The sequence below is a fragment of the Poeciliopsis prolifica genome, unplaced genomic scaffold (assembly GCF_027474105.1).
Source record: "Poeciliopsis prolifica strain line A6 unplaced genomic scaffold, Auburn_PproV2 SCAFFOLD010, whole genome shotgun sequence".
NCBI classification, from domain to species: domain Eukaryota; kingdom Metazoa; phylum Chordata; class Actinopteri; order Cyprinodontiformes; family Poeciliidae; genus Poeciliopsis; species Poeciliopsis prolifica.
Genome location: NW_026562385.1, coordinates 13151745 through 13177739, shown reverse-complemented (window position 1 = coordinate 13177739; position 25995 = coordinate 13151745). Strand labels below are relative to the sequence as shown.

Here is a 25995-nt window from a genome sequence, read left to right as displayed (position 1 = left end):
ACGAGGTTCTTTTAGAGTTTTATTGCACAGAGGAATCTTTTCCACAGTTCATTTTACAGGCAGCGTCTTAAGACAGGTTAACACTTAAGAGTGACGAAATCATTTGTTCATGATTAGATTAATGTTCCACAGATTAAGCACATGAGAAACATAATAAATACAAACACAGAGCCGAGAGGACAGAATCAAACGACACAAATAGCTTAGAGCCGGGTTAAATCCAGGGAATGTGTGCAAAGCTGGAAGATAAACTGTTTTCCTCCTGATGCTGTCTGGTCAGCTGTGGAGTTAGAAACTTAATAACCTGAAGAAGAGCAGATTAGTGGACATGAATGATTTCAGCATGGACCAGAGTACCAGCTGGATTCCTTTGGGACAATCTTTGTAGCTTACATCTGATGTAATAGAGCACCAAAATATGAAAAAAATAAAAATAAAAAAAACGACTTTTAAAGCATCAAAGAGTCTTGAAATAGAGATGCACCAATCAGAGATTATTGGTCGATTCCCATTTTAAAATTCAGACCTGCTGATATTTTAGCCAGCATCTCCAGATCCATAGCAGGATGAACAGCTCTTCCTGCTATTAATCGTTTGTTATTAGTTTTGGGAGCAGATCTGATGTCATTGGTTTAGTGCAATGCAAACATCATGGTGCAAAGAAATAGTCCTCTACATTCTCTGTGAGGGCAGCCGGAATAATAATTCTGGATAAAGCCAGAATTCTATGACGGCGTTTAGGGGCCCACATATTTAGACAAAAAAAATGAGTAGTAGATTTATGGCAAAAAATAGAAAAATCTACAAAAATCTCAGAAACTTACTAGAAAACCAAGTAAAGTTTCAAGAAGTCTAAAATTTCTGAGTTTGAATATTTTCTATTTTTCAAATTTTCTAGAAAAGTTTGGAGATTAATGTAAAAATCTTTGAATTTTTTGTCAGAAATGTGCTCCTCTTCCCCCGGCCCCATCGGCCCCAAGGTGACACTCCAGGATTCTTCCTGTTTTTTTGTTTTTTTTTATTCAGAAGAACCACATATCCCCAGAGGCTATCACTGAAAGGCTGACTTAGTTTTTTTTTTTAATCTACTTTATTAATCTTGGTCGCATATCGCCAGTGTTTTTAGAGACAGGGAGTCAGATCTAGACAATAAATCTGTTCGATTGAGCTTGAACAAATTTAAACACTGAATGCTTTTTCTTTTAACACGGCAAACATGAAAACTCCCTTTCAAGTTTTGGATCTACAATGAATAACATCTCTTCCCTATCAAAATAAATACATAATAAAATCAGAAAACTTCATTAGCTTGATTTTAGTGTTTTTTTTTCTCCATAAAGTTTGGACACCGTTACTCCAACAACGCTGGTATGACTGACACAAAAAAAATATTATCCATCCCTTTAAAGGTGCCGTGTTCAACTGGTTAGTCATTGTTATCAGCAAGCTAATAATAATAATAATAATAATGATGACAGGCCATGGGTCACCAGATTTCAGCGTTTCTGTAACTTGTAGACGTTAGAAGGAGTCTGGCCCGTTGAGAGTAAATCTCAGAGAACGACTGAGATGCTGGAGGGAGGAAAACAGAAACTAGCAAAATGCCCAGAGATCAGAGGAAATTTGCGGTTTTCAGGACAAACCTGAAAACACTTTGATGCTCAGTCCTTCCATCCTGAGTGCAAACATTAGAGAATTTAAATAATTGTTCATTCATTCACTGAGATGTTCAAGCCTGTGTCATGAGTTGCCATACACCCATCTGAGAGAAACAAAGGTCAGCTGACCTAACTCAGTTATTATCTGTACTATTGATATCTGGTGGTGTGTGGCTACTTTCAGCTCATGGTGCAACACTTTGACAGACTGCATGATGAATACATAGAAAAATAAAAGCTTTCCAGTGCTTCCCTTACACTTGATTGGTTAGTTTGGTTTGTGGAGGACGGGCTGGATCAGAACGGCCTGTAGTTCCAGAAGCTGGAAAAGACGGAGATCTGGAGGGGAAGGAGGAGAGAAGATCCAGTTAGCGACTGGGTCAGAAATGGTGGAGACGCGACACACACACTGATCCAGAACACACAGCGGTTTTAAAATGCTTTGAGGCAACAGTTGCTGCCTGAATCAAACAGTTAAACTCAAAGAAGAGTTCAAAGTTCCTCATTCTTGGACCTAATAGGGATCAGTTTATATGAAACCTGACAGTTAGTTTCATTTTTATCCAGACTATTTCAAGCTCAAGAATGTGAGAAATGAAGAAAAGTCGGAATTCAACTGGAAACAGCAAACTACAGGAGTCTTCACACCTGATGGTCCAGAGAACCACAGACGGAAACGACACAGAAGCTGACCACAACTTCCTTCTTCATGGAATGGAGTGGTATGAGGTTTTAGCAGTAGGAGAATTTCTCTTTTATGTTTGGCAAAAGACCATGAGTCATTTCTCCCGCTACAGCCAGACTAGCATGGTTGTTTTGGTTGTAATTACCCAGAATGCCCTGCACTGTAGCCTGCTTCCTGCTTTTGGAGCCGTTTCTGGGCCGCTTGCCATTCACATATGCATGGGAAACGCATCAGAGTTCACTTCAACTGAACCGAGACCGAGGTCTGATTATACATTCACAGAGAAGCGGACTTTCTAGACACACGGACTGGAGTTGGATTAACGCGGACCGAACAGAGCTGGTGTGAACGCACCCAAAGACAGATTAGGACTGATTTAGCATTCGCTGATGCTTTTTGGTAATACAGGCAGACAAGGCTGTAGATTCGATATAGAGGAGTGTTGATCATATGATGTCATTCCTACACAGACTTTTCTACCACAGTGATATTAATATCCATTATCAATGCTGTCCTGCAGAGTTTGGGGCAGGAACAGAGATATTGGTCTTCATGATTCTGCTTTGGTCCAGATATTTGACACTTCACTCAGAACCTGGACCCCACTGTTCACCACACTCTGACCCATGAAACATGGGAGTCATTTATAGCGGCTCAGTGGAATAAACTCTCGACTTTTCATCTAAAAATGAAAGGAGCAGAAAAACAAACACTTTGTAAGAAATGCCTCTGCTTCAGGCCCACCTTGTCCTTGAGTTGCTGACAGAGCTGCAGGGAGATGGTGAAGAACACCAGCGTGTCGCTGAGCCACGGCACCACACACTCCACCTTGTGAACGTGGCTCACCTCGAAGCGGTTGCTGTTGAGCTCACTGTGGAAGACAGTGTTAATGAAACACAACCTCCAGCAGCTGACATCCTGGGTTAGCAGCGTTTACTCTCTTCACTCAGGCCTGAGTCTCAGTCTGGTTCACTTTCCTGAAAACTCAGCTGGAACTGTTCATCCAACAACTGCTCAGACAAAAAAAAACTAAAATAAAAATCTGGTTATCAGTCCAACAATTCTCAGAATGGGTTTAAATGGCATAATGGACAGGCGTTGTTATGACGATATGCCAAAGGCGGAAGGTCAGAGAGAGTAGGAGCTTCTTAAAGAGACAGAGGCCCAATTTCAAGGCTTTATATCACAAAATCTAATTTCTTATTAAGTCATATTTGATATAAGCAGCAGAATAACAACTCAATGTGGCATAATTACTTAATTGTGCTATAAAATTGCTCTGTGTTCTTAGAAAATACATAATACTGCCCTTTTTTCTCTTACTGATTTGAGCTGCTGTTTGTAGCTTAAAGCTGAACTCTCCTGGTGGTTACACTGTAGCCTGCCCAGCTTCCAAAGGTTTTCTACCTGATGCTCAATGAATAAAAACAGTACCAGCTCAGACCCAATGGACCGTATCTGGAAATCAAACTTACAACATCGCTCCTGGATTGTGCAACACAGAGCTTCCTGTTGGCTTGAAGTTCTAGGGAAGACAGGAGAGAAAGCAGTGAGACAGCAGCCGGGTGAACAGCAGGGAGGTCAACTGGAGGGTCACAGGGTCTGACCTTGGTGGTGTTGGGAGGCAGCACGTGTAGCTGGTAGACGGTCAGACACAGCTTGCTTAAATTGATGTAAAAGTTCACCATCACGTCGCCAGGCATAGGGGGAGTGAACATTTTCTGTAGTACAAATGACAGAAAATGGTGTGAGGCAACAGGAAACCGCAGGAATGACAGCATCACACACCCTGGACCGGAACACACACTCACTACAACCAGAACCTGCAGTGGTTTCTATTGGGATCATTGGGGTGGGACGACATGAACACTTTATCAAATCAAATCAAATTTTATTTGTATAGCACATTTCAGCAGCAAGGCATTTCAAAGTGCTTTACATCGTAAACACAAAAACTCAAAGTCATGCATCATATAATAAACAATACATTGTTACATATTACATTTCTAAAACAATTCTAAACATGAGTGTTTTTAGTTGAGATTTAAGGAAGTCAGGGTTTCTGCTGTTTTACAGTTTTCTGGGTTTTTGTTCCAAATTTTTGGTGCATAGATGCTGAAAGCTGCTTCTCCTCTTTAGGTTCTGGTTCTGAATATGCAGAGCAGACCAGAACCAGAACCTGAGAGTCTGGAAGGTTGGTACAACAACAGCAGATCTTTGATGTATTGTGGTACTAAACCGTTCAGTGATTTGTAAACTAACAACAGTATTTTAAAATCTATTCTTTGAGCCACAGGGAGCCAGTGGAGGGACTTTAAAACTGCTGTTATGTCTCTATGTTCCTGGTTCTAGTGAGAACAGGAGCAGCAGCTTCTGGATCAGTAGCTTCTGGATCAGCTGCAGCTGTTTGAAGACGCTGTTACAATAATCAATGCGACTAAAGATAAACGCATGGATGAGTTTCTCTAGATCTGGCTGAGACATTAGTCCTCTAATCCTGGAGATGTTCTTCAGGTGATAGAAGGCCAACTTTGTAATCGTCTTTATGTGGCTCGCAAGGTTCAGGTCCGAGTCCATTACTACTCCCAGGTTTCGTGCCTGATCACTAGTTTTTAGTTGTAATAACTGAAGCTGTGCATTGACTCTAGATCTATAGCTCTAGATCGTTCCTCTTTAGGCCCAAAAACAATGACTTCAGTTTTGTTTCTGTTCAGCTGGAGAAAGTTTTGGCACATCCACCCATTTATCTGTTCTAAACTTTTGTTCAGTGATTGGATGGGGTCAAAGGCCACCTGGTGACATCATACTGTAGAGCTGTGTGTCATCCGCATAGTTATGGTAGCTAATATTATTTCCTGTTAAAACCTGAGCTAGTGGGAGAATATAAATATTGAATTAGAGGGGTCCTAGGATTGAACCTTGGGGTACCCCACATGTGACCTTTGACCTCTTTGATGAGAAGTTTCCAATTGAAACAAAGAAATCTCACTGAACCGGAGAGTTCAACTCAACTCTCCAGTCGATTCAGTTTATAGAACCAGTCCAACTGAATCTGCTCTCTCAATCTTCCCGTCAACTCAACCTGTGGACCTCCATGTCCTGGTAGGTCAGCTGGTCCGTCGTCTCTATGTCCAGAGGAGCTAACTCTGCTTTAGACTTCTAAAGATCTTTGATGTATTTAAGAACTGTATGTCCAAAGTAGTGCATGAACAGCGTCCAGCAAACTGGACAATGAATTTGCTCTTAGATGCAAAAATAAATAAATAAATAAATAAAAATCTAGCTAACTAGCTGAGATATATTAGCAGTGAGTCAGAAAACACAATGAAGATGTCTGCATGCGAGTTCAACTTTTGCCTGAAATGACATAAAATATGCAAGACTAAACAGTGCTGCCAAGACAAAATTTAAGATTTTATTAACTTTTTTAAATTATTGAAGATCAGCTGTTCTGGGCAGAACCAGAACACTCAGATTAAATCCCACTCAGCTGGATTCTGTTCACCGATTAGATCACTTCTGAACTAAACTCCTCCGACTGGGTTTGCTGCTTTCACAGCTGTGCACAAATTTTTATGGATCCATCACATAAAATCCCAATAAAACAAACCGAATGAGCTGCACTGCTTGAAATGTGAAAAGTTTCAAGGGACATGTATACTTTCGTAAGGTGTGGCTAGAGTCTTAAAAGCGCTGGCCGTACCATCAGACCGCTGGTGGCGAGTTCTGGAAGGGTCAACGATGCCGGGGTGGTGAGGCGGTTTCGTGCTCGCGTCAGCTGCAGCATCACGGCGTCCATGAGCTGCAGAGTGAACAGAGCCGTCCGGTCGTTATGACCACGCCCAGCTGTGCTCCGAGGTGAGGCTGAGCTCAGAGAAACTGACCTTGTTGACCTCGGCGCCCGTCTTGAACTGGTAGGTGTCGTCGCGGCTGCTCAGCAGCAGCAGAGCCTGGTTCACGTGGTTCCTGGCGTCCTGGATCTGACGGGTCATGGAGAACCGTCAGCCTCCAGCAGGTCTTTTCATCACGCTACATGCTCATGGTACATTTTCACTTCACAGTTTCTTATCTTCACTGCAAAAACACCAACTCTTACTAAGTGTTTTTTCTTGTAGTTTCTAGTGCAAAAATATGCTAGTAAACTTGAAATAACGGCGTTGCAGTGATCGGACAGAAAAAAGAGAAAATATAGAAAAGGTTCCGGTCTCCTCCGCAGATTTGCGGAGGAGTGAACACGGCAAAATTTGGCGGAAAAAATTTGCAAATGCTGAGTGAATTTGCATAGTTGCAACTGCAACTTCATGGAAGGACTGGTTAACCATCACTGACTTGTCAGGGTGTGTATTTTTAACATGTGAATACATTTAGTTAAATTCCGGATTATTTTATACTGTTTAGTGTGATAAAAAGCCTCAAGCCTTTCTGTTAGCGGAACGCGTTGAAGTGACGGGCGGCGGCGGTACCTGCTGCAGCTTCCACTGTTTGTCCTCTCTGAACTGGAAGTGCAGGACTTGGCTGCTCTTGGCAACCTTCAGGTTTATGTCCTGCAGAGCAAAGGTCGACATTAAATGATGTCATTCGGCTTCGATCGGCACTTCAGGAAGCAAAACGCCGTCACTCACCGCCTGAGTCAGAGCCTCTCCCTGCAGAGTCAGCACCCCCTTCACCTGATCCATGCTGCAAGCACACAAGCAAGAGGCCAGCCTTTCACGAGCGTTACCATGACGACACAGAGCAATGCACACGGAAACAAGTCCAACATATCCAGAGTCGTAGAACAGGATCCACACGTCTTGACCCATTAAAACCATTAAATCCAGTATATGTTTGCATTTACGACAGAAATCTGTTCCACCCAGAACTCTTCAAGCAGCACAGTTGAGCATCACCTCATTCAAATTCTGGAAATAAACCTCCTATTAAGCACTTCTTTCTGTCTAATTATTACTCTATTAATCCAAAAATGGATCAACCGATCAACCCAATGCACTGATGCTAAGTCGAGCAGAAAGGACTAAGCTTTTCACATGTTGACGTCAGCAGAAACCGATTTAAACTTCAGCTTCATCCTTTGCTACCAATGATCAAGTGTTCACTAAAGGAAGCCAATAAAATGTTATTTTTTTTCTTTTAGAAAAGAAATTTTATCATGCATTTATTTTTTAGGTATTTTTAATATTGCATAGATTAAATTTAAGTGGTTAAATGAATGCATCCATTTTCTAAATCCAATTAATAACTGATTACTTTGATCACTTTTAGCTGCAGCTCTACCCAAGACTTTTGTTAAAAATTAGTGAGCAAGCAATGAAAAGTTCAGATGTATGAACACTTTTGCACTCTCAGACACTAAAACATCCTAAGGGGACGTTTCAGAGAAATAAAGAAAGACGACAAACTGGGGCAGTAAACACATATTCACGGTCAAAGTGGAATTATTTTAGAGCTTTGGCTGTTTTAGATTGGCTGAATCTTCGCGTCATAAATAGACAAAACTAGCTCAGTTTAAGTAACTGACTTATTATTTGAGGTAAGGACACACAGTGGCAGGCAGTCACTTCATCACACAGAAAGCCCCTGTTATCTAACAAACATCGTCTGCTTACTGTAAACTACAGCTGACCTAGTGCAAGGCCGTGTAACTGCAGACCAGCTGCATGGCTCAAAACAAACAGGCGAGGCTTTGGAAAGCTTACGTTGAGCTGCCCAGGATGAAGTTCTCCTGCTTGAGCTGACTCTCCAGGCCCGGAGTGGGCATGGAGAATCGTCTGGACGCCTCCTGTGAACAAGAACCAGCAAACATTTGAGACAACAGACCAACTGGACGACTCTATTCTAGAGGTGGGACTCCAACAGCCAGACACAGGCAGGCAGGCGAATTCAAATGAGGCACAAAATAACTTTTTTGCCACTGAAAATCAAATATAGTTCCCAAGATAAATAATCAAGGGGTTATAATGTTAGTATTCCTACTAACAGATCTGTTAATATTCACCCATCTTAAATATTACAGACCCAAAGTTTTCATATAATTCTTTATAATAGAAAGATTTCATTCCTCTTACAAGCACTAAAAGACAACTAAAATAAGCTTGAAGTTGAAATGGTTAAATAATGGAGGTCTTTGTTATTCTCATTGATATTTTCTTGGTTTCTTGATAAGTTCCTGAAACTGTTTTATTGCTTGGCACTAAGCTCGACTCCTACCTTGAGGATCTCCTGAAGCTGCTTCAGGACAGCATGTACTTCTTCTTTCAGCAGCCAGTTAAACTCCTCCTCCTGCAGAGAAGAGAAACACTCAGATTAGTAATAGCACCTGGAAGCTACTTACAGATTGGAAAAGTACTGATACCTTGACTTTCCTTTTTTTTCTTTTTTTCACATTTTGTCATATTTCAACCGCAAACCTCAATGCGTTTTATCAGATTTTCATTTTGGTTTTAAAACAAATTCCCAAGCCTTGCATATCACACAGAGCTCTGTTCAATTTATCATCTAAACATTTTGAAAAATCGTCAGAAAACTTGAGTCTGTGGTCAGAGTTTCAGCTTCCAGCAGGACAATGACCCTGTTGGAATGTCAGCATGGTCAAGCCAAAGTCCAGAATTAAATCCAACTAGGAATCTGTGTGAACCCTGAGAAGTGATGCTCTCCATTGAATCTCTTGATTTTTTATGTAAACTATTAAGTCTTTTTATTTAAAAAAGACTGTGTGTAAAAAAGACTTTCTCAAATGGTCTTTTCCAATTCACGACTTGGCAACAAAGTTAAGAACCATCTCAAAAGTCAACCCATCACTTATCATTCCTTCCAGTCCTGGTGGATGTGGATCAGTTCTGGTGGATGTGGGTCAGTTCTGGTGGATGTGGGTCAGTTCTGGTAGATGTGGGTCAGTTCTGGTGGATGTGGGTCAGTCCTGGTGGATGTGGGTCAGTCCTGGTGGATGTGGATCAGTTCTGGTGGATGTGGATCAGTTCTGGTGGATGTGGATCAGTCCTGGTGGATGTGGATCAGTCCTGGTGGATGTGGATCAGTCCTGGTGGATGTGGATCAGTTCTGGTGGATGTGGATCAGTCCTGGTGGATGTGGATCGGTTCTGTTGGTGGGATCGTTACTCTGTGGACCCAGAGAAACAAACGGACTCCTCCTTTCAGTGTTTTGCTTTAAGCTGAGGTTAAATTGACACGTTGAGCGATGGTTTAATAAAACATGTCAGCTTTGCCTCGGTGTATTTTGGACCCGCTGGTCTCGGTTACTGGCCTCCATGTTCAGTGATGCTCCCTGCTGTCACACCGGGCCTTCAATCTGACAGCGCGAGCTCCCGCTGCCCTCGCGGCCCCCCGACACCGAGCACGGTCTCGCGCTGCTGTGACCGGAGAACCGAGCGGCGAAATGCCCCGGAGGCGACATGCTATCGGCTGGGTCGGGATGAGACGGCGAGCCGCGCGGTTCAGCAGGGAGTCGCTGTGTGTCTCCCGGTCGGAGGAGCTTACCAGCACGGCTCTTTCCACCTGACTGGCCGCGGACATCTTCGGCAGCTCGGACAGGGACCTCTGCGGATGCAGCATTTTTCTGCGGCCAAGAGACAAAATCCCTGGTTGTGGAGTTCAGCGAGAACACTGTCTTTTCTCTGGGATCACTGCTTATTTTTCTTTTTTTTTTAAAGCCCACTAGCTTAGAGGAGGATGCGTTGCGTTCAATATGGTCGGAAATTATATTGCCAACGACAAGAAAAACATAATCTTCTTACAACAAACGTAAAAACAAGCCCACTGCTGCAGACATTAAATACTGGCTTTCAGCAAAATCCTACATACGTGTAACTTTAAAGACAATTGAGAACAGGACGCTCGAGGGATGTGTTGTTGCGCGTGTGCAGATAATCGTTTTTCTTTGTCCCATTTGTCTTAGAAATACAATAATTTTGGTATTTAAGTTGTCTGTAAACTCTTTTCTCGAGCTGAAAGAGTTTGAAAATTTATGTCGCCCCCGAACCCCCCCAAAAAAACCCCTCAAAAGACAAAAATGTTAGTCTTTACAAGACGCATTGAACGCAACATTCCCCTGGTCACACACTTGCTATTAAGATGTCCCCACCCACTAAGCCTTATATGGTAAGCCCCGCCCACTCGCACACAACCAAAGTTCAGAAGAGTCGTTATCAGCGGCCAGCAGAGGATCGATGGAGCAAATAAACCGAGTCACAGTTTGAAGCTGTTTTCCAACAAAACAGCAGCGAAGCGAACAACGCGGTGTGTCAACAGCCTCTGTGTGTTTTATGTTGTTTAGTTTGAGAGGTTTAGTGGTAAATATTCAGCTTATTTGCGGATCAGTTCAAAGTGCTTTACGTCATTGAGACATTGTCTACACAGGATCAATTGAGTCGTGTGTTTTTTTTCACTAAAAAGTGAACCATGTCAAAGTCCAGCACTGATTTCCACCGCGTACATTTCAGGGATGAAAATAACCTGAAAGTTCTTCTCTCGTGTTTTATTTTGTTTGTTTGTTTTTTAAAGGGGGGCCAGGGGGGGTCAGTGACGTCACAAGAGGAAACAGATTGGAGCAAATCAACACTTTGATGGTTAGGAGACTTTCCACACATTTCATCACATTCTGAAGCGTTGGACATGCCAAGAGTCCAGCAGACCAGGACGGATCCGGAGTCCGAAATGGATTCTGCAGTGGGTGGAGAACGTGACGCAAGCGGTCTCCATGACAACTGGCCCAAATCTGCTCGTACGGCAGTTTGAACATCAAATTCCTACCAGTACATCTTCCCCAAAACAACTTCTGATTAGTGAGAAATTATTCTTTTTCTGTCTCCAGCTTCTTTTTTAATATTGCAAAATTACTTTTTTTTTAAACACATAAAAAAATGAAACCATTGCATATTCAGTTCTGTAATTTGGCAGTTTACTGCTGTCCAGGATTCAGGAGTGGAGGAACAACAATCAATTGTCTCCGAAAAATGTCAGAAGTTTCCAAATGCAGACATTTTGCAAAACTTGTATCTCTATTTTAAAACCCAAAAGGTTGTTTATTTAAAAATGAAAACAAATCAACAGCAGGTATTTACCAATGTCAATATTTCTGAAGACGGATATTCTGTTTTTTAGTTACACCAAATCAACAAGCCGTTTTAATAACGCACCAACAATCCCTGTTAATTTTAATGTAAAAACATACAAACAAAAAGCAAATCGATCTGCATCAGTAATCAGGAGAGGATTTATTAAACAGCACAAAATTCTTGGTATTTCTACATGTACACAAAATCATAAATAACCCCAAAACCAAACTGTCACCCTCTCTGCACTGATGGGATCCAGATCCTTATGATTTGAATGCAATAAGCCAGACTGTAGGAGCCACATATTTATAAACCATTTACAGTTGAACGAAACCACTTACAGAATCAAGAGATAGAAGAAGTTAGTCGTTCTGCAGAGCAGTTGTCATTAATTCTGGTTATTGTAAATACAAAAAGGAACCCTATGTAGTTTCATGTGCTATTTACAACTGTCTTCTAAAAACAAGGTTTTCACCCTCTGGAAAAAAACAAAAACAAAAGATCTTTACCATGGCAAACGGGAGTTTTTTTTTTCCTTTTCAAAAATATAAATTTTCTACATAACTAAAGAGTTCTATTTGAAGAGAAACCAATTCATTTCTACTTTCTACTGGAGAAGGTAGAAAAAGAAAAACAGTGGGGTCTTCAGGTGGCCAATCAGGGAGCTCATTCGTTTCATACAAACCAACAGAAGCAGGACAGCTTGCTTCACATCCGTACTGTTAAAATCACTCTCTTGTTTTTGCATCAATATATTTGGTTATTTTTATATAATTCATCTACGATCAGTGAGCCGTTTGTGGTCATCCAGCGACAGCATCCTCCACATCTTTGGACTCAAGTGAATTGTTTTTGTTTTTTGCAGCATTATCAAATAAATTCATCTCTCACACTGGGAGCATTTAGTCCGGTATGTATTTTTATGCCTCGCTTCAACGCTAGGTTCTGTTGTCTCTTCCATTTTTGAAGAATGGCTAAAAGTACAGAATCCCTAAAGAGACAGTGAGGAAAAAAGAAATAAAACTTTTCATTCCGTCCAATGTCCCTTCAGGGATTTTTTTTCAGAAAAAAAAAAAAATCTAAAACATTTCGAAGATACAAAACGCTCATTAGCCACTAAAAAGGTCGCTTTAAATAAACGTAAATTTTAAAAATGAGTTCTGATTTATTGTTCAGGGTCAAAGCATCTTCTCAGGAGATTTTTTTTCCCCCATCTCCAATAAATAACAATTGTGCTGAAATCAAAAGTCGAGTTTTTCCTCCCATAACTCCAAAAAAAAAGTTTATGGTAAATGTAGAGAGTGCTGCATTTCCATGCTGGAGATCACCAGTTATTAAAATGATAATATTAATAGAGTGCAGAAGAGAAGGGCTGGTGATGTGGAGAATGAACCCGCCTGAGCTCAACAGGCTGTGGAGTGAACCGGATTGTTTCCTTTTCACCGTTATTCGTCACATTTCGCGCTTCAAACGCATGAGGCAGAGTTTATGTGACGTGGCGACGCGGTGAATCTCGTTTGTTTTATTTGCTCATTTGCGTAAAGGAGGAAATCACCGGAAAGTGAGCGGTTTGTTTAACCCTTCATTAGCCACCCACGGCGGGGAAGTACAGATGCGCAACGAGCCACCTGATGGAGGCCGACTGTGTAACAGTTTATGTTCCACTAAAAAAGTCAGCTCAAAACTGAAATAATGAGCTCTTAAATAAAGATTAGTCATCAGTTAGTTGACTTACGTCTTTTATAAACTCCCTAACCAAACCATCAACACTGGGACTTCTTATAAGTTTTCTTTGTCAATACAAAAAAAGAAGACAAAAGCAGGATTTACCTCCTTTAAGAGCAGAAACTAAAGATATGAGAACTCGCTGCAAAAGAAAAAAAAAAAACAAAATCATCCATGGAACTCAAGTTCTGGTGAAAATAGCTTTCACTGCAGTTTAAGGCCTCATGTCTGTTGCTCTGTCCTTACACATCACATCCACTGCCGTATGAAACAAACAGAAAGTGGCCCTGACCACGCTGCGCCACGGAGACCTACACAGGATCAGAAATAAATACATCTAGGATTGAAATACTTGAAGGGTTTCAATATTAAGGCAATGCAGTGGCATGTTCTTGGTGGTTTCTGTGACCAATTTAACAAAGTCAAATAAAATTAAAAAAAGCAAGGGTTTTACTTAAAATACACACGCGGGTAAAAATGTTTACGTGTGCACAAAACATGACAGCAACACGCTGGATTTTGTTGACTATTTTTCAAAGCAGAGCCTCGTTCTGGAACCTTCTTTCAGCAGTTCTTCCCGGTAGAGTCAGTGCAATGCCTTTTTTGAAAATGAAAAAAAATCCCAGACTTTTGGGCTGGTGTGGAACTATGTGGGCTGGCACTGGGGCAAAACCAAATAAAACCACTAGAATTTCTAATAAAAACTCATTAGATGACAAAGAAAAGATAAATGATTAAAGACTGCGTGGTCCAGGATGGGTCAGCTCTCACTCTAGTGAATGTAGGCTCTGTAGACGGCAGAAATGTCGTTGTCTGACTGGTCCAGTGCTTTAGCCCTCTTGTACACCTGCAGGCGGAACAGAGAAACAGTAAAGCACAACCACAAAGAAATACATTTCATCCCCAAAGAGTCACCATTTTAGAAAAGCAAATGCATCCTTATGTAAAGTATAAATACATAAATTTGAAGAATCAGTTCAAAAACCGAAACTCCGATAGTATTTTTCCAGACGGTGATTTAGTTCATGTTTTAACTTCTGTTCATTTGGTTTGTTCTGGCTTACAATGCCTAGAAAAAGTATTCACCTCCTTTGATGTTTTAGCCTTTTATTAGTGTTAAAAATCAATCATTTTCATCAAAACTTTGCTTTTTTGAGGGGAAAAAAACATATAAGGGTGCGCAATAATTATTGCCATATAATCACTGGCCCGACGTTAAGAAATTATGACGTCATCGTGAATTTAACGTTTTTAAAAAGAAGCAGAGACTTAAATTCACTTTTCAACGACATCCTAATCGAGAGACTCAGCAGTACCTCATTGGCTGCTGCAGCCATCGGAGTTGGATGGTTGGCCATGTCGCCCATGGAGATGGCTAGCCTCAGGTCCTTCTGAATGTGTTTCAAATAGTAGTCTGGTTTAAAGTTGCCTTGCAGGATATCTAGAAGAAATAGAAACAATGTTGTGCAGTGTCTGTCTGAACATAACCTGCTTTACAATGTCCGTGCAAGTTCTTACAGCAGAGCTTAAGACAAAACAAAAAACAAACAAAAAAAAAAAACATTTCAACTGTCAGTCAGATGAAAGAGACTCACTCTGACACTTCTGGTCCACAAAAGTGCTCGCCATCTGGCCCTGGCACAAGATGTCCAGGAAGGTCTGCTGTGATTGGCCGGTGGCCTGAGCCAGGGTGAGCCCCTCTGCGATGGTGGCCATGAAACTGCCCTGGACCATGTTGAGGATGAGCATCATCCTCGCCGCGTTGCCTGCTTCACCTGGAGACGCAGAGCCACACGGTCTGACCTCACACGCAGCAGGACCAACAGCAGCACTTCCTGTACAGGAGAGCCTGCACTGCAGCGTTCCCCACACCTTTTGGACCTCTTTGTTTGACATCTTGTCACAACAGTCACATTTATGAAGAGTTTTGGGATTTTATGTGACAGACTAAAATAAAGTCGTGCCTACTTGTCAAGTGAGAGGAACACGATACATGATTTTCAATGTTTGGTTTTTTTTCCATCTAACCCCTGAAAACACTTTGGTCTGAACCGAGTTAGTGACGTTTTGCCAAACTTCACATCATTTTCCGTGTCTCCTTCTGCTTTTGTGTCGCTAATCAACACATCAGCGTAGCTTCCGGAGACGAGCCAGAATGTGGTTTTGTTATTTGGCTGCCAATAATACCTGGTTGGCACTGCAAGATTTCAAAGCCGTCAGTTGGTAGTGTTGGATGCTAGCTTGGCACAGGGCACCTGTCCAGTGCAGCCTACATACCAAGGAAGAACGAGGTCTTGCCCATGGCCTGAAAGCAGCTGCTGCAGTCCTCATAAACCGTTCTGTCTCCAGCTGCCAGGATGACCAGCATCCCATCGTTGGAGAGCTGCTGGCTTCCTGCCACCGGAGCCTCCAGGAAGCGGCCGCCCCGTGACGTGATCACCTAGAGGTCCAACGTACAGAAATGGTGAGCGCGTCGTTACGGAGATAACAGCCGCTTCCGGCGTTCCAGATGGACAGTGAGACCTGGTTGCTGGGTTACCTGGGAGAGCTCTGTGATGGTCTCTGGATCTACAGTGGACATCTCTATGTAGCATTTGCCTGGCCTGATTCCCTGAAGAACTCCACTGGGTCCCAACACCAACTGCAACAATCACAGCCCAGCAGAGGAGCCAGGATCACACATTGAGTCAGCTCTCGGTGGAAAGTCACAAATTCACAAACTTTAGGGAAAAAGAGTTTTAGTTTCTGGCTAGAGACCGTCCTTGACAAGAATACTAAAGAAATATCAACTTTTAGAATGTTTTTTTTCTCACTTTTAAACAATATTTATTACATGTAGCATAACTGCTACCCCATATCTTCTGATTTTAGTCAGCTAGGAGGTATTAGTGATTTCTTTGGTTAACAGAAAAAAAAAATGTCTCATCAACTTTGCTCTGGCTATGGTAGCTTCAGGAGCAGAGCAGCTTAAAAATCAGAAAGCTGAGCATGTTACGCAACATTTAAATACATAAATACCTTCAAATACATAATCTGTATGTTACATAGTTTGAAAAACAGATTCAATTTTTGGCAAAAAAATTTTTTTTTTTTTTTTACATTGATTCCATCCTGCTTTCTTTGGGCCTCTGTTTGAAAAATACTGTTGTAAATTATTGCCGACTTTGAAGCAGCAAAATGTTATCTGCATTTTATATATTAGTTAAAACTGTCACCGTTACAGTAGCTCCTCTGCCTTCTTCCTATGGACATGCTGTCATCTGAACAAACACACTGCTCTGTCAGAAACAACCAATCAGAGCTATGAGGAGGGTCTTAGTGCTGTTAATCACTCTGTGCAGTGCGCATCCAAACGTCCACAGCTCCAGTCAGAAATTAAGTAAGCAAATCAATGTCTCAAAAAAGGACTTATCCTTCAGGGAGGGAGATAAAAATGAGGAAGAACATCAGGCTACAGATAAAGGTTTGTTTTAATGTGTCTTGCTAATGTAATGTAAAAAAAATTAGCAAAGCTCCAGCTTGATAGCGACCTGGAATGGTGAAACTGAGTTTAAACTTTAAATGAGTTGATTCTCAAGGTTGGATCTGTATATTTTTGGCTTCAAAACGGCATCTTTCATAAAGTCATAGAACAATAATTAAAACTGCTCAATGTTTGACATTGTCTAGCAAAATGTTTTTACATCAGGCTACAGAGCTGCTCCCTGCTGTAGTTGGGGATACGTTGTTTGCTGCTGAGCATCATCATTTTGTTACTAAAACAAACATTACTTTTACATCAACTTCTAAGTAATGTGAAACTTTTGTTAAAATCATTTGAAGGCTCAGAATCAGTCCAGTACCGGTTCACATTCTCAGGGAAGAAAGAGTGACCTGGTGTAAATGACACTTTAGCTATTGGAGTTACACTTAAGAGAAAAGTATTTAATCAAAGAATGTCAGCTGCACCGACTGCAGTTTTCTAGCCGATCCCTGGTTACCGATCTTTAAAGAGCCTGACCTGTCGATTTTGATTTTGGCTGATATTAATTCTTTTATTGTCTGAAATGTTGCTAAATGGAGCCAGAACGTCACCGAGTTGGCAACAGTGGGGTGAATATTGTTAACTGTAAACCTGGTGGGCCGGTCTGTCAGTCAAACCTCTCACTGTAGAGCACAAGGGGACAGAGACTGATTTATAAACCTTTGCTGATGAAGATAAAATTAGGGGATGAGATCAGCTTCAGATGTAAGTATCAGCCGATCACGATCCCCCCAAATTAAGGAAATCGGCACCCGGAAATCAACTGGCCAATAAATAAATAAATGTATCCTACAATATGAGTATCTAGTGTAAACAGCACTGAAAGAGATGCTATAAGTTTATAGCAGGTTTGTGAATGATCTAATGATCAGACTGCTGATTGCAGCCACTCCACATTGTTACCAGAACTAGAGGGCCCCAAAACCACATTTCATTTAGGGCCCCATGTAGGCTTGGGCCGGCCCTGATGACAGTTTTAACAAATCTGTAAAACACTGATTTTTGTCAAAGTTATGTACTGCAGCTTTAAATCAACATCTTTCTCTGACTGGCTTCCACAGCAGTCACTTCCAGGAAGTTATTTGAGCATGTCAGCGTTCAATTACTCTGAAATGAGTGCGATACTCACGTCCCGGGCAGCCTTGGGGTCAGACACACATGAGAAAGTGATGTCACACATGGAGGCCACCTCTGCAGGGGTCCGGCCTAACCTGGCCCCCTCCTGGATGAACAGGTCACACTGAAACACAGCAGAGCAGATTTAAGACCCACTGTCATGGTTTCCAAAGGCGTCTTAGAATATTTTTGTTTCATATTACTGTATAAAAAGACGACCTTTCCTCAGATAGCTCTAAGTTTATTTACACTTACACTTTAAATTATTTTTTAAGAAGATTGTAATATTTTTTCAAAGTTTCCATTAATCTCCTCAGTATTTGTAGAACTGCCTTTTATAGTGAACAACTTGGGTCAAATGTTTTGTAGTTTTTTTCCCCCCCCTCAAGATTCTCACAGTAATTTGTTTTGTTGGAATTTTGGCCGATTCCTCCTGACATGCTGATTCCATATATTCCCAACATCCCAATCAGTCCTGCAGCAAAACACCCACACACTGACACGGCTTTTTCTTTCAAAAGTACAATGATTGTTACCGGAGGTGGGCGTATCGGTCCAAAATATTGATAATATTGATACAGAGTTGTATCAGTATTGGACCAATACTGACTTGGTAAAATTGATACTTTGGTTTCAGATTCCCTCTTGAAATTTATTTTTTGTTTCTCAACTTAACCTCAGTTAAGATTTTGGATGTTCTTTTTTGTTTTGTTTTTTTTTTTGCAAAAATCTGTTTTGCTGTTTCTGTTTCTTATGCGAATAAAGCATTTTGTAGACCCATATAGAACACTTTAATGTCAGATGTTTGATGATGCATCAAACTCAAATAAAAAGTATGTGTATCAGTGATAGCAGCGCTGCACCAAACGATATCAAAATATGCAACATCAGTCAACTCTAATCATTAACGTGCAATTTTAGCATTATTAGAAAAGAGGAAGGTTTCCACATATTTTGGGTTTTCATTCCAGAATTTACCTACAAACTACAATCTGGCTTTTTATGTTTTTAGAGTTATGTCCTTTTCCTTTGAGAGTGGCCTCTCAGCCCATGTTAGTGCAGAACATAACACTGTAACCAACTGCAGCAGCAGATATTACTACCACGACATTTAGCTTCTGAATGTCGTTGAAAAGCTGATGCACAGATCTATGTATGGACTTCCTGAAAACATTAGAATGGGTTTGACCGGCTTTTGAAGCTTTCACCAACTGTTACATGACAGTACCTTTTCTGCAGTGCGATTCCACACAGTGACAACATGGCCCATTTTCAACAAGTTGGAAACGATGCCACTACCCATGAGTCCCAGACCCAGGAAGCCTATCCTGCAGAGGGATGAGCCAGAATGCATAAAGTCAACTTTATGGATTAAAAATAACATTTCAGCAGTTTCCAAATCAAAGCTTTCATTTGGCTTCTAGATTGGAAGTGCCACAGTACCTTTTATCTGTGGGTGTGATACTACCATTAATAGCTGTGCTGTCTGCTGCTTGGATAGAAGTTGAACCTGTGACCTGCAGGAAAAAAAAGCATCTGTTAACGTCACAGTGAAGATTGAGGTTTCTTTCATTTTAATTTACGCCCTCCTTTACCTCCTCGATGATTTTCAGACGCTTACTAATCGGTTCCATTGATGAGGCTGGCTGTGGAGAAAAAGACAGAGATCAGTACACAGAAAGATAACGCTGAGCTGGAACGTCGAATTCATAACTAGGTTGTCAAAATGAGTCTTTGATGAGAACAGACTGAAGCTAACAGCTGATGTTTCCTCTTACCTTTTCGGACTGACTGAGCAGGAAGTGATGGAAATGTGGGTCATCCTTGACAGGCTAGAAGGCAAAGAGTTCAGTCAGATGGTGTGTGTGTATAAGAGAGCAGAGAAAACACCAAGCAGGGAGGGAGAAAACACAGATTCAAAACGTTCAACCAGAGCAAACCAAGGTGGGGGTTTGGTTAGATCCCAGTTTCTCTCAACTTCTTCTCCAAACCATTCAGAAAAACGTCAAACAAGAGCCGCGAGGTGTGTGTAATAACACGGGCCAGGCAGGAGACATTTGGAACAACACGTGTCCCTCCAGCATCAGCACTTCCTGTTTCTGTTGCTTTGCTCTGCTCCTGCTGTGTGTGGCTGGTGATCTGTCTGTCCCCAGCCCTGCCTCATGATGTTATATCTTCCAGGTCTTTCCCACTGAACGGCTTCCAGTTCTTAACTGGTTCTATTTGGAGCAGATTTATGCCATCTATGTTTGATATATGTGTTTTTGTGTCAGTCAGTATTGATCCAATACTGATACGACTCTGTATCAATATTTGTTGAAGCTCGTTAGGAGTTTTTGGTCCTGGGCCGGCTCTGGTTGGCCGGCTCGTTTTGATCGTTTTATTTCAGTAATTGATTAGTCTGACGATTAATCAGAGAAAAACATTGGACCACAGCAGATTTTTTTGTTACTATTAAGCCTTTTTTATGCAATATTAGAAATGGATTCAAAAATGAAAACAATTCCAGAGAAAGATTCAGATAAGATATTCAAAATAAGACATGGCTAGTACACAATGAAACAGACTTTTTTTGTTACATTTTTTACTCAAGTTATAATTTGACACTTTTTATGAACTGTACTTTCACTTCACTTTGCAACTGTAGATCGGGGGAGAGGAGTTGTAGGTTAGACAAATGTCAAAAGCTAAACTGCACATTTAGATCTCTGAAGCCCTGAAGGAAGACTAAAATAAGGCTTTGTGTCGACATATTCCAGAGGAAATGCTTGTTTTTATTCAGACTGAGCAGAAAGGAGGAAGCGGGCGGATTCTGCCAGCCTGTGTTAAGCACTTACTTACTAGTCCAGGAGTTTCATCACTCACACTCTCTCACACACACACACAATAAACTGGCCTAATACTCCTTCATCCAGAGAGGTCAACCCTTCTCTTTCCTGGTTCTTTTTACTTTCACTTAATGAATAAGACTTCTCATTTCTGGGCAACCTGAAACCTGAAGCTCTTCTTCTGCAGTCGCTCACCAACCATGTCGTAATCTCTCTCTGACACACACGCACGCACGCACAACGAGCAGCATCAGCAGTCAAAGGTGAGCACCAAACAGGTCAGAAGGGAAGGTCTGCAGTCGTTGGTGATTTAAAGCCAAAGTTAGGGTGAAGCTCAGGTAGAAAAACAGCAAGCAGGGCAGGCTGACAGCAGGGGGAGCCGGGGAGAGGTTCACCTACACTGCTTTCCCATTTGAATCCTGAACCAGGTCCGGCCCCCAGCCTCTCAAGAGCCGACGGCTCGGGGTCAGAGTCTGTTAAGTCCTTAAAGAGGAAAAAGACACATGTTCACCTTTAAAACCAAAGGAGAGGAGGAATCTGTAACGGTCCGTAGCTGCTGAGGAGACGGGTGTATTTTTTTTTTTTTTTGAGAGCAATGTTCAGCAGCAGAGAGCTGCTGATGGTCAGTGTGTGGAGGGAAGGGATCCAGAACCAATGGGACGTCTGGGAACTCATCTGGATCAGAGGAGGACTCTACTCTAAACTCAGCACACACACCAGGTCTGAGGCTAGCATGGAGACCAGATGCTACAAAGTTTAAAGTTACAGGATGCAACTTTTACAAAATCTGTTTTGTTTGTTTGCATATTTTTTAAAACTGTCACCATGTTGTGCCAGGATGGTATGAGACAGATTGTGAAAAGATTGAGCTCCCTGAGCTACTATTGTCTACAAAAATATATAACTCCCGATCAAAAACAACCAATCAGCGATAAGAGGAGGGTCTTAGCACTGTCAATCAACATGTACTCACTGCTAAATGTTCCAATGGCAGAAAAATAACTCTGCATTTCAGGAAAATTATTTATTTCCACCGCCACTGATGGCAAAGGTAACTAGCGCCACATGGAGAATGATTGACAGCAGTGAGACCCGCCTCCTGGCTCTGATTGGTTGTTTCTGACAGATATTAACAGCTTTTCTGGGCCACATGAAAGCAGCATTGGTGGAAGGATGACTTCACATCAATATGTTCTCTTCATAAAACTATGAAAACATGTCAAGACTGACAGAAAATCATTTTAGAATGATTAAGTATGTTATACTGACAACATAAAAACCCTGAATTTAAGAAAACAAAACAATGGGCCATAGCTGTAAAATAAAGGCTTTTTAATACCATTTCACTTTTTCTGTAAGACTATAGCTTTTAAGCACAAAGCATTTTCTTTACTCGACACCGTTAGCTTTCTGGGGCACCACTGACCTTTTCAGAGGGGTCCTTCAGTGCACTCAGGTCCTCGTCGTCCTCCTCTAGAATTTTCAGCGGCTTGTTGGAGGCTTTTTTTCCTTTAGAGTCGCCTTTGCCCTCAGAGTTCTGCCAGAAACACACACCATCACTTTCAGCTTACAAATACGTCTGCAGGTCTGAGAAGGCTATTATAGTTTTAAATTAGAATTGCTACGGCGACATATCCTGAAAAGTTGAAGGGATGGAGATACTTTTGAAAGACTGTTGTACTTTTGAATGTCGGAACAAAACCGTTTCACCCACTGAGACAAGATGCTATGGTTTCCAGTGTCCGCCCCCCGTCCCCTACCTGTTCCTTTCCTTTGGCTTTCTTCAGGTAGTCCTCCACGGCATCAACGGCCTGCTGGAAACGCTTCCCTTTATTAATCTTGATCATCTCCTCTTTGTGGGGGTGGTAGGGCTTCAGTTGTTCCACTTTGATCCAGGCGCTGGTCAGAGACAAGAGCTGCTGTAGAACATCTGGCAGAGAATGTAAAGCATGTGGAAACCAGAGCAGGTCTCCTACTTACTGGTCTTCAGTTCCAAAGAATTTCACAAAGTGGCATTTTTTGCCCCGGGGCTTTTTCAGGTCCTTGGGGGGACTTACTATCTGAAACACACAGGAATACGTCTCAGTAAGCAGTGAATCGTGTTGCAGCACTAGTTTGAAGGTAATGTAGAGGAGTTGTCTCTCACCTTTCCTGGCCATGGAGGATAACGGCCCAGCTTGCCCCTGAAATAACAACAACAGATATTAGTGGAAATATTCTCTGTGGGGCTCAAATGTTTCAAACATTACAACAAATTTCAAGATAAGCTGCTGCAGGCCGTGGGCTCAGACTGCCCAAACGCTGGATACTTACTCCCTAAACTCAACACTTAAAGCTTAATCTCTCCTTAGCAGAGGGATTTAATAAACTCTGATAAACTGGACTCTTTTTGAGGAAACAAGGAATTTATTAGCCACATAATCAGTATTGTTATAACACAAGTGAAAAATCTATGCTTTGTTGTTGCCCTCAAGCTCCACTAGCAGCCAACTATTTTTCCTTTCGTTTTTCTAAGAGTAAAAATGCGTCAGGCCATCAAACAAACCTTAAAATGATCTGGCTAAACATAAGCTGGATGGGTTTGTAATAACTGGTAATAAGCTTAGACTACATAAATCAGTGTTGAGGGTTTTTAACATGAACAATTAGTTTAAGTTTGTGTTAGAGGTCACCGACCGCACTTTACTGGTCAACTGCAGATTATGGATCTTTAAAAACCCTGACCTGCTGGTTCTCATTTCGGAAAGTAATTGTTTTTGTCTGAAATGTTGCCAAATATAGAAAGAAAGTCACTGAGCTAAGAACAGTGGGGTGACTGTTAACTGATAACGTGCAGACATGACTTGAAGGAGATTTAAGTCCAGACTTTCACTAGGCCACCCCAAAACCTTCCCTTGATTTTCTTTAGTAAACAGACTTACTTTCTTCTTTTTTTTCCACTTGGTGAAAGTTTTATTGACTTTGTATATTTAAAATGTTTTCCAGTTTCACTGCTAGATGTTCTTTTGAAATTAAATGTTTTATTTTATTTATCTTTGAGAAGGTATATTTGCATTGACAAGTCATTATTGTTGTAGTAGTTGAAAATGGTCTCAAAATTACAATATTATTGTCTATCGCAACAATTTCTGGGACAATTTATTGTCCAGCTAAATTTGCTATGTAAATGAAACGGTGATCCTCATCGTGTGATTGTGTGAATACACAATCATATGTTTGTTTTCACGTTCCTGTGTAATACTTGAGGCAACAGTGGTGGGTGTCCAATCCATGACCGGTGGGTTGCCAGTTTGAACCCAAACTCTGTCATCCTGTCCCTGGGCAAGACATTTCACCCACCTTGCCAGCTGGTGGCGGTCAGAGAGCTGTGGCAGCCGCCACAATGTCAATGTAGTGTAAAGCGTTTTAGGATTCTATGGACTTAAACACTTTACAAGTGCAGGCCATTTACAGACAACATATCATAATATTTTTGTCATGCTTGTGAATTTTTGGGTGACAGCCATACATTTATTTTCAGCGCCCTGAAAATAAATACAAAGCAGAGGTGGATGGTTCAGGGTTTAAGGTTGTACACACAGCCAGGAGACTCAAAAGAGTTTCAAGAGCCAACTGTGAATGAATGTGTTGGTGAAAGCTGATCCACGGTCTGGGCGGGTCTGGTTTTTCTGTCCCACTGGAAACTGGCCGTCCAGCAAATGTGTTTGCAGAAGTCTGGTCAAAGTCTGACTCCGCTTCACGGGTCCGACTTGTCCAAATACCTGCACAGCTGCGGAACTTTATGCTGAAATCGAGAGTCCGCCTAATAATCGGAGCTGAAACGAAGGCGCTCGGCGGGCTGAAGGGAGTAAACAGCAGTCAGTGTTGTCACATCTTCGGTGGCACGTGACGCGCTCCGGCTGCTTGTTCAATGTTTTAGTCCAAACGAGAGGAAAGTGTCTGCGGCGCTTCACGCCGTTTTCTGCTTCAGTGTCTGAAAGTCATTTCACACAAAGAGGCGCGTGTGGATGAAACAAGAGCTCGTGCCAAGTTAACAACACGGAAACAGAGCAGGCGCAACGTCCGCTACTAGCTATGATGCTAGCCCGACTAGCACAACATGTCAACAAGAAGACATCCACAAGGCGAAGCTTCACAGACACATCCAGCAGTTCGCGATTCTGGAGGACAAAACGACACGCTGTGACCGAATGAAGTAACTCTGCGAGCTTTAAACCCTGCTCCAGCAGCTGCCTCGCTCACAGGGAGCTAGCGCAGCTAGCTCTGCTTGGTTAGCAACTTGTTTGGGTTGAACACCAACTAAGCTTCTCCGCCGCGGCGATTCCTCTTAACACAACCAAAACCTGACCTTCTTTCAAACGGGCAGCTACAACAGCGCACTATGCAGTTTGAGCAGGACAGGGGGCGCGTAATTGTGCTGAAAGGTCATCTCACCACACTAGATCCCCGATCCTGAGGTGCACCGCCGCCATCTTTCAACTTAAATAAAACGTCGCACTGAATGAGGGGAAAGGACGATACACACCCACTAAAGCCGTCCTCCGCGTGTGGGCGTGGATCACCCGCCTCCTGGTCTGACTGCCTCCAGCAAACCGCGTTCACGATCATATTCAATAAGAACGGCAGAAACACACGGTTTGAAACTAATAAACTGTATTATAGACTGAGACCCGAACAAAAGACACTGTCTAAAATCACAGCTTTGGTCCAGGTGTTCCGAGTTCCATCATACTTCATGCTTGAAGTGATTATTTCAGTTAACTATTATTAGTATTATTGGTACATTTTACCAAGAGGAAGTAATATACGATGGTTTAAACAGATTGCAAACAAAGAGCCTAAAAGTAATTTTTTTTAAAAGTAATGATCGGTTCCTCTCACCCTGAAACATGCAGAACAGTTGTGACCCTCATTTTCATTTTGGACTCCATCAAGATCACAAATGTCCTGAAAGGGCCCTTGTTCTGGTAGGATGATAAAACAGCCCATTAACAGGCTTTCACAATGTGGATAAATGGCTGTCTCTGCATTTTATGAGGTCTTTAAATTAAATACTATTGAACGTGTTTTCACTGTTATGTAATTTGGCATTATAGAGTAAAAACTGCTTTGATTAGATTGATGAAATAATATCTGATCACATAACTGTTATCTTGAAGGTTCTATTTATGTGGCCCTCTAGAGTCTGACACGTATGATACAGAACTTCTTACTTTAATTTCAGAAAAATTATTCAAGAAATAATGTTATTTTTTAAACCAAAATGACTTGTGATTGACTATGACTATTACTGAATATTGCAATGACAATATTAATAATAATCGGCTCACAAATTTTTCTGACTCTTTTGTATTCAGCATGGCACTTGAAATATGTCCTACAATAATATC

At 41.6% G+C, this 25995-nt stretch overlaps 2 protein-coding genes across 3 annotated transcripts; both read right to left on the bottom strand.

Annotated features, from left to right (window-relative positions):
• Positions 1–6: 6 nt before the first annotated feature.
• rogdi (rogdi atypical leucine zipper) lies at positions 7–10047 on the bottom strand. Its single transcript, XM_055036119.1, has 11 exons — positions 9837–10047; positions 8551–8622; positions 8040–8122; positions 6966–7020; positions 6807–6887; positions 6228–6323; positions 6047–6145; positions 3951–4064; positions 3819–3868; positions 3088–3214; positions 7–1997 (listed from the first exon to the last, which is right to left on the bottom strand). The coding sequence occupies exons 1-11, from the start codon at positions 9909–9911 to the stop codon at positions 1956–1958; spliced, it is 894 nt and encodes a 297-aa protein (XP_054892094.1). The 5' UTR covers positions 9912–10047; the 3' UTR covers positions 7–1955.
• A 1500-nt stretch (positions 10048–11547) lies between these two features.
• Positions 11548–25119, bottom strand: glyr1 (glyoxylate reductase 1 homolog (Arabidopsis)). Of its 2 annotated transcripts, XM_055035782.1 has the most exons (16): positions 25040–25119; positions 22752–22788; positions 22586–22665; positions 22366–22504; positions 22032–22142; positions 21005–21088; positions 19556–19609; positions 19373–19423; positions 19221–19294; positions 19006–19105; positions 17791–17901; positions 15678–15779; positions 15416–15578; positions 14734–14913; positions 14455–14579; positions 11548–13985 (listed from the first exon to the last, which is right to left on the bottom strand). In XM_055035782.1, exons 1-16 carry the CDS (start codon positions 25075–25077, stop codon positions 13911–13913), a joined length of 1524 nt encoding a protein of 507 aa, XP_054891757.1. In that variant the 5' UTR covers positions 25078–25119; the 3' UTR covers positions 11548–13910. The 2 variants fall into 2 exon arrangements, with proteins under 2 accessions (XP_054891757.1, XP_054891758.1); XM_055035783.1 differs by lacking the exon at positions 21005–21088.
• Positions 25120–25995: the final 876 nt, after the last annotated feature.

Bases quoted from the DNA above. Each gene is read 5' to 3' on its own strand.
- rogdi (XM_055036119.1), bottom strand. From the start codon at position 9,911: ATGCTGCATCCGCAGAGGTCCCTGTCCGAGCTGCCGAAGATGTCCGCG. The intron at 6,888-6,965 runs GTGAGTGACGGC...TTTGCTCTGCAG, and splicing joins GAGAGGCTCTGACTCAGGCG to GACATAAACCTGAAGGTTGC. The intron at 3,215-3,818 runs GTAAGTTTGATT...TGTCTTCCACAG, and splicing joins CACAATCCAGGAGCGATGTT to TGAGCTCAACAGCAACCGCT.
- glyr1 (XM_055035782.1), bottom strand. From the start codon at position 25,077: ATGGCGGCGGTGCACCTCAGGATCGGGGATCTAGTGTG. The intron at 22,789-25,039 runs GTGAGATGACCT...TTGTTATTTCAG, and splicing joins AGGATCGGGGATCTAGTGTG to GGGCAAGCTGGGCCGTTATC. The intron at 22,505-22,585 runs GTAAGTAGGAGA...GTCTCTGACCAG, and splicing joins TTCTTTGGAACTGAAGACCA to CGCCTGGATCAAAGTGGAAC.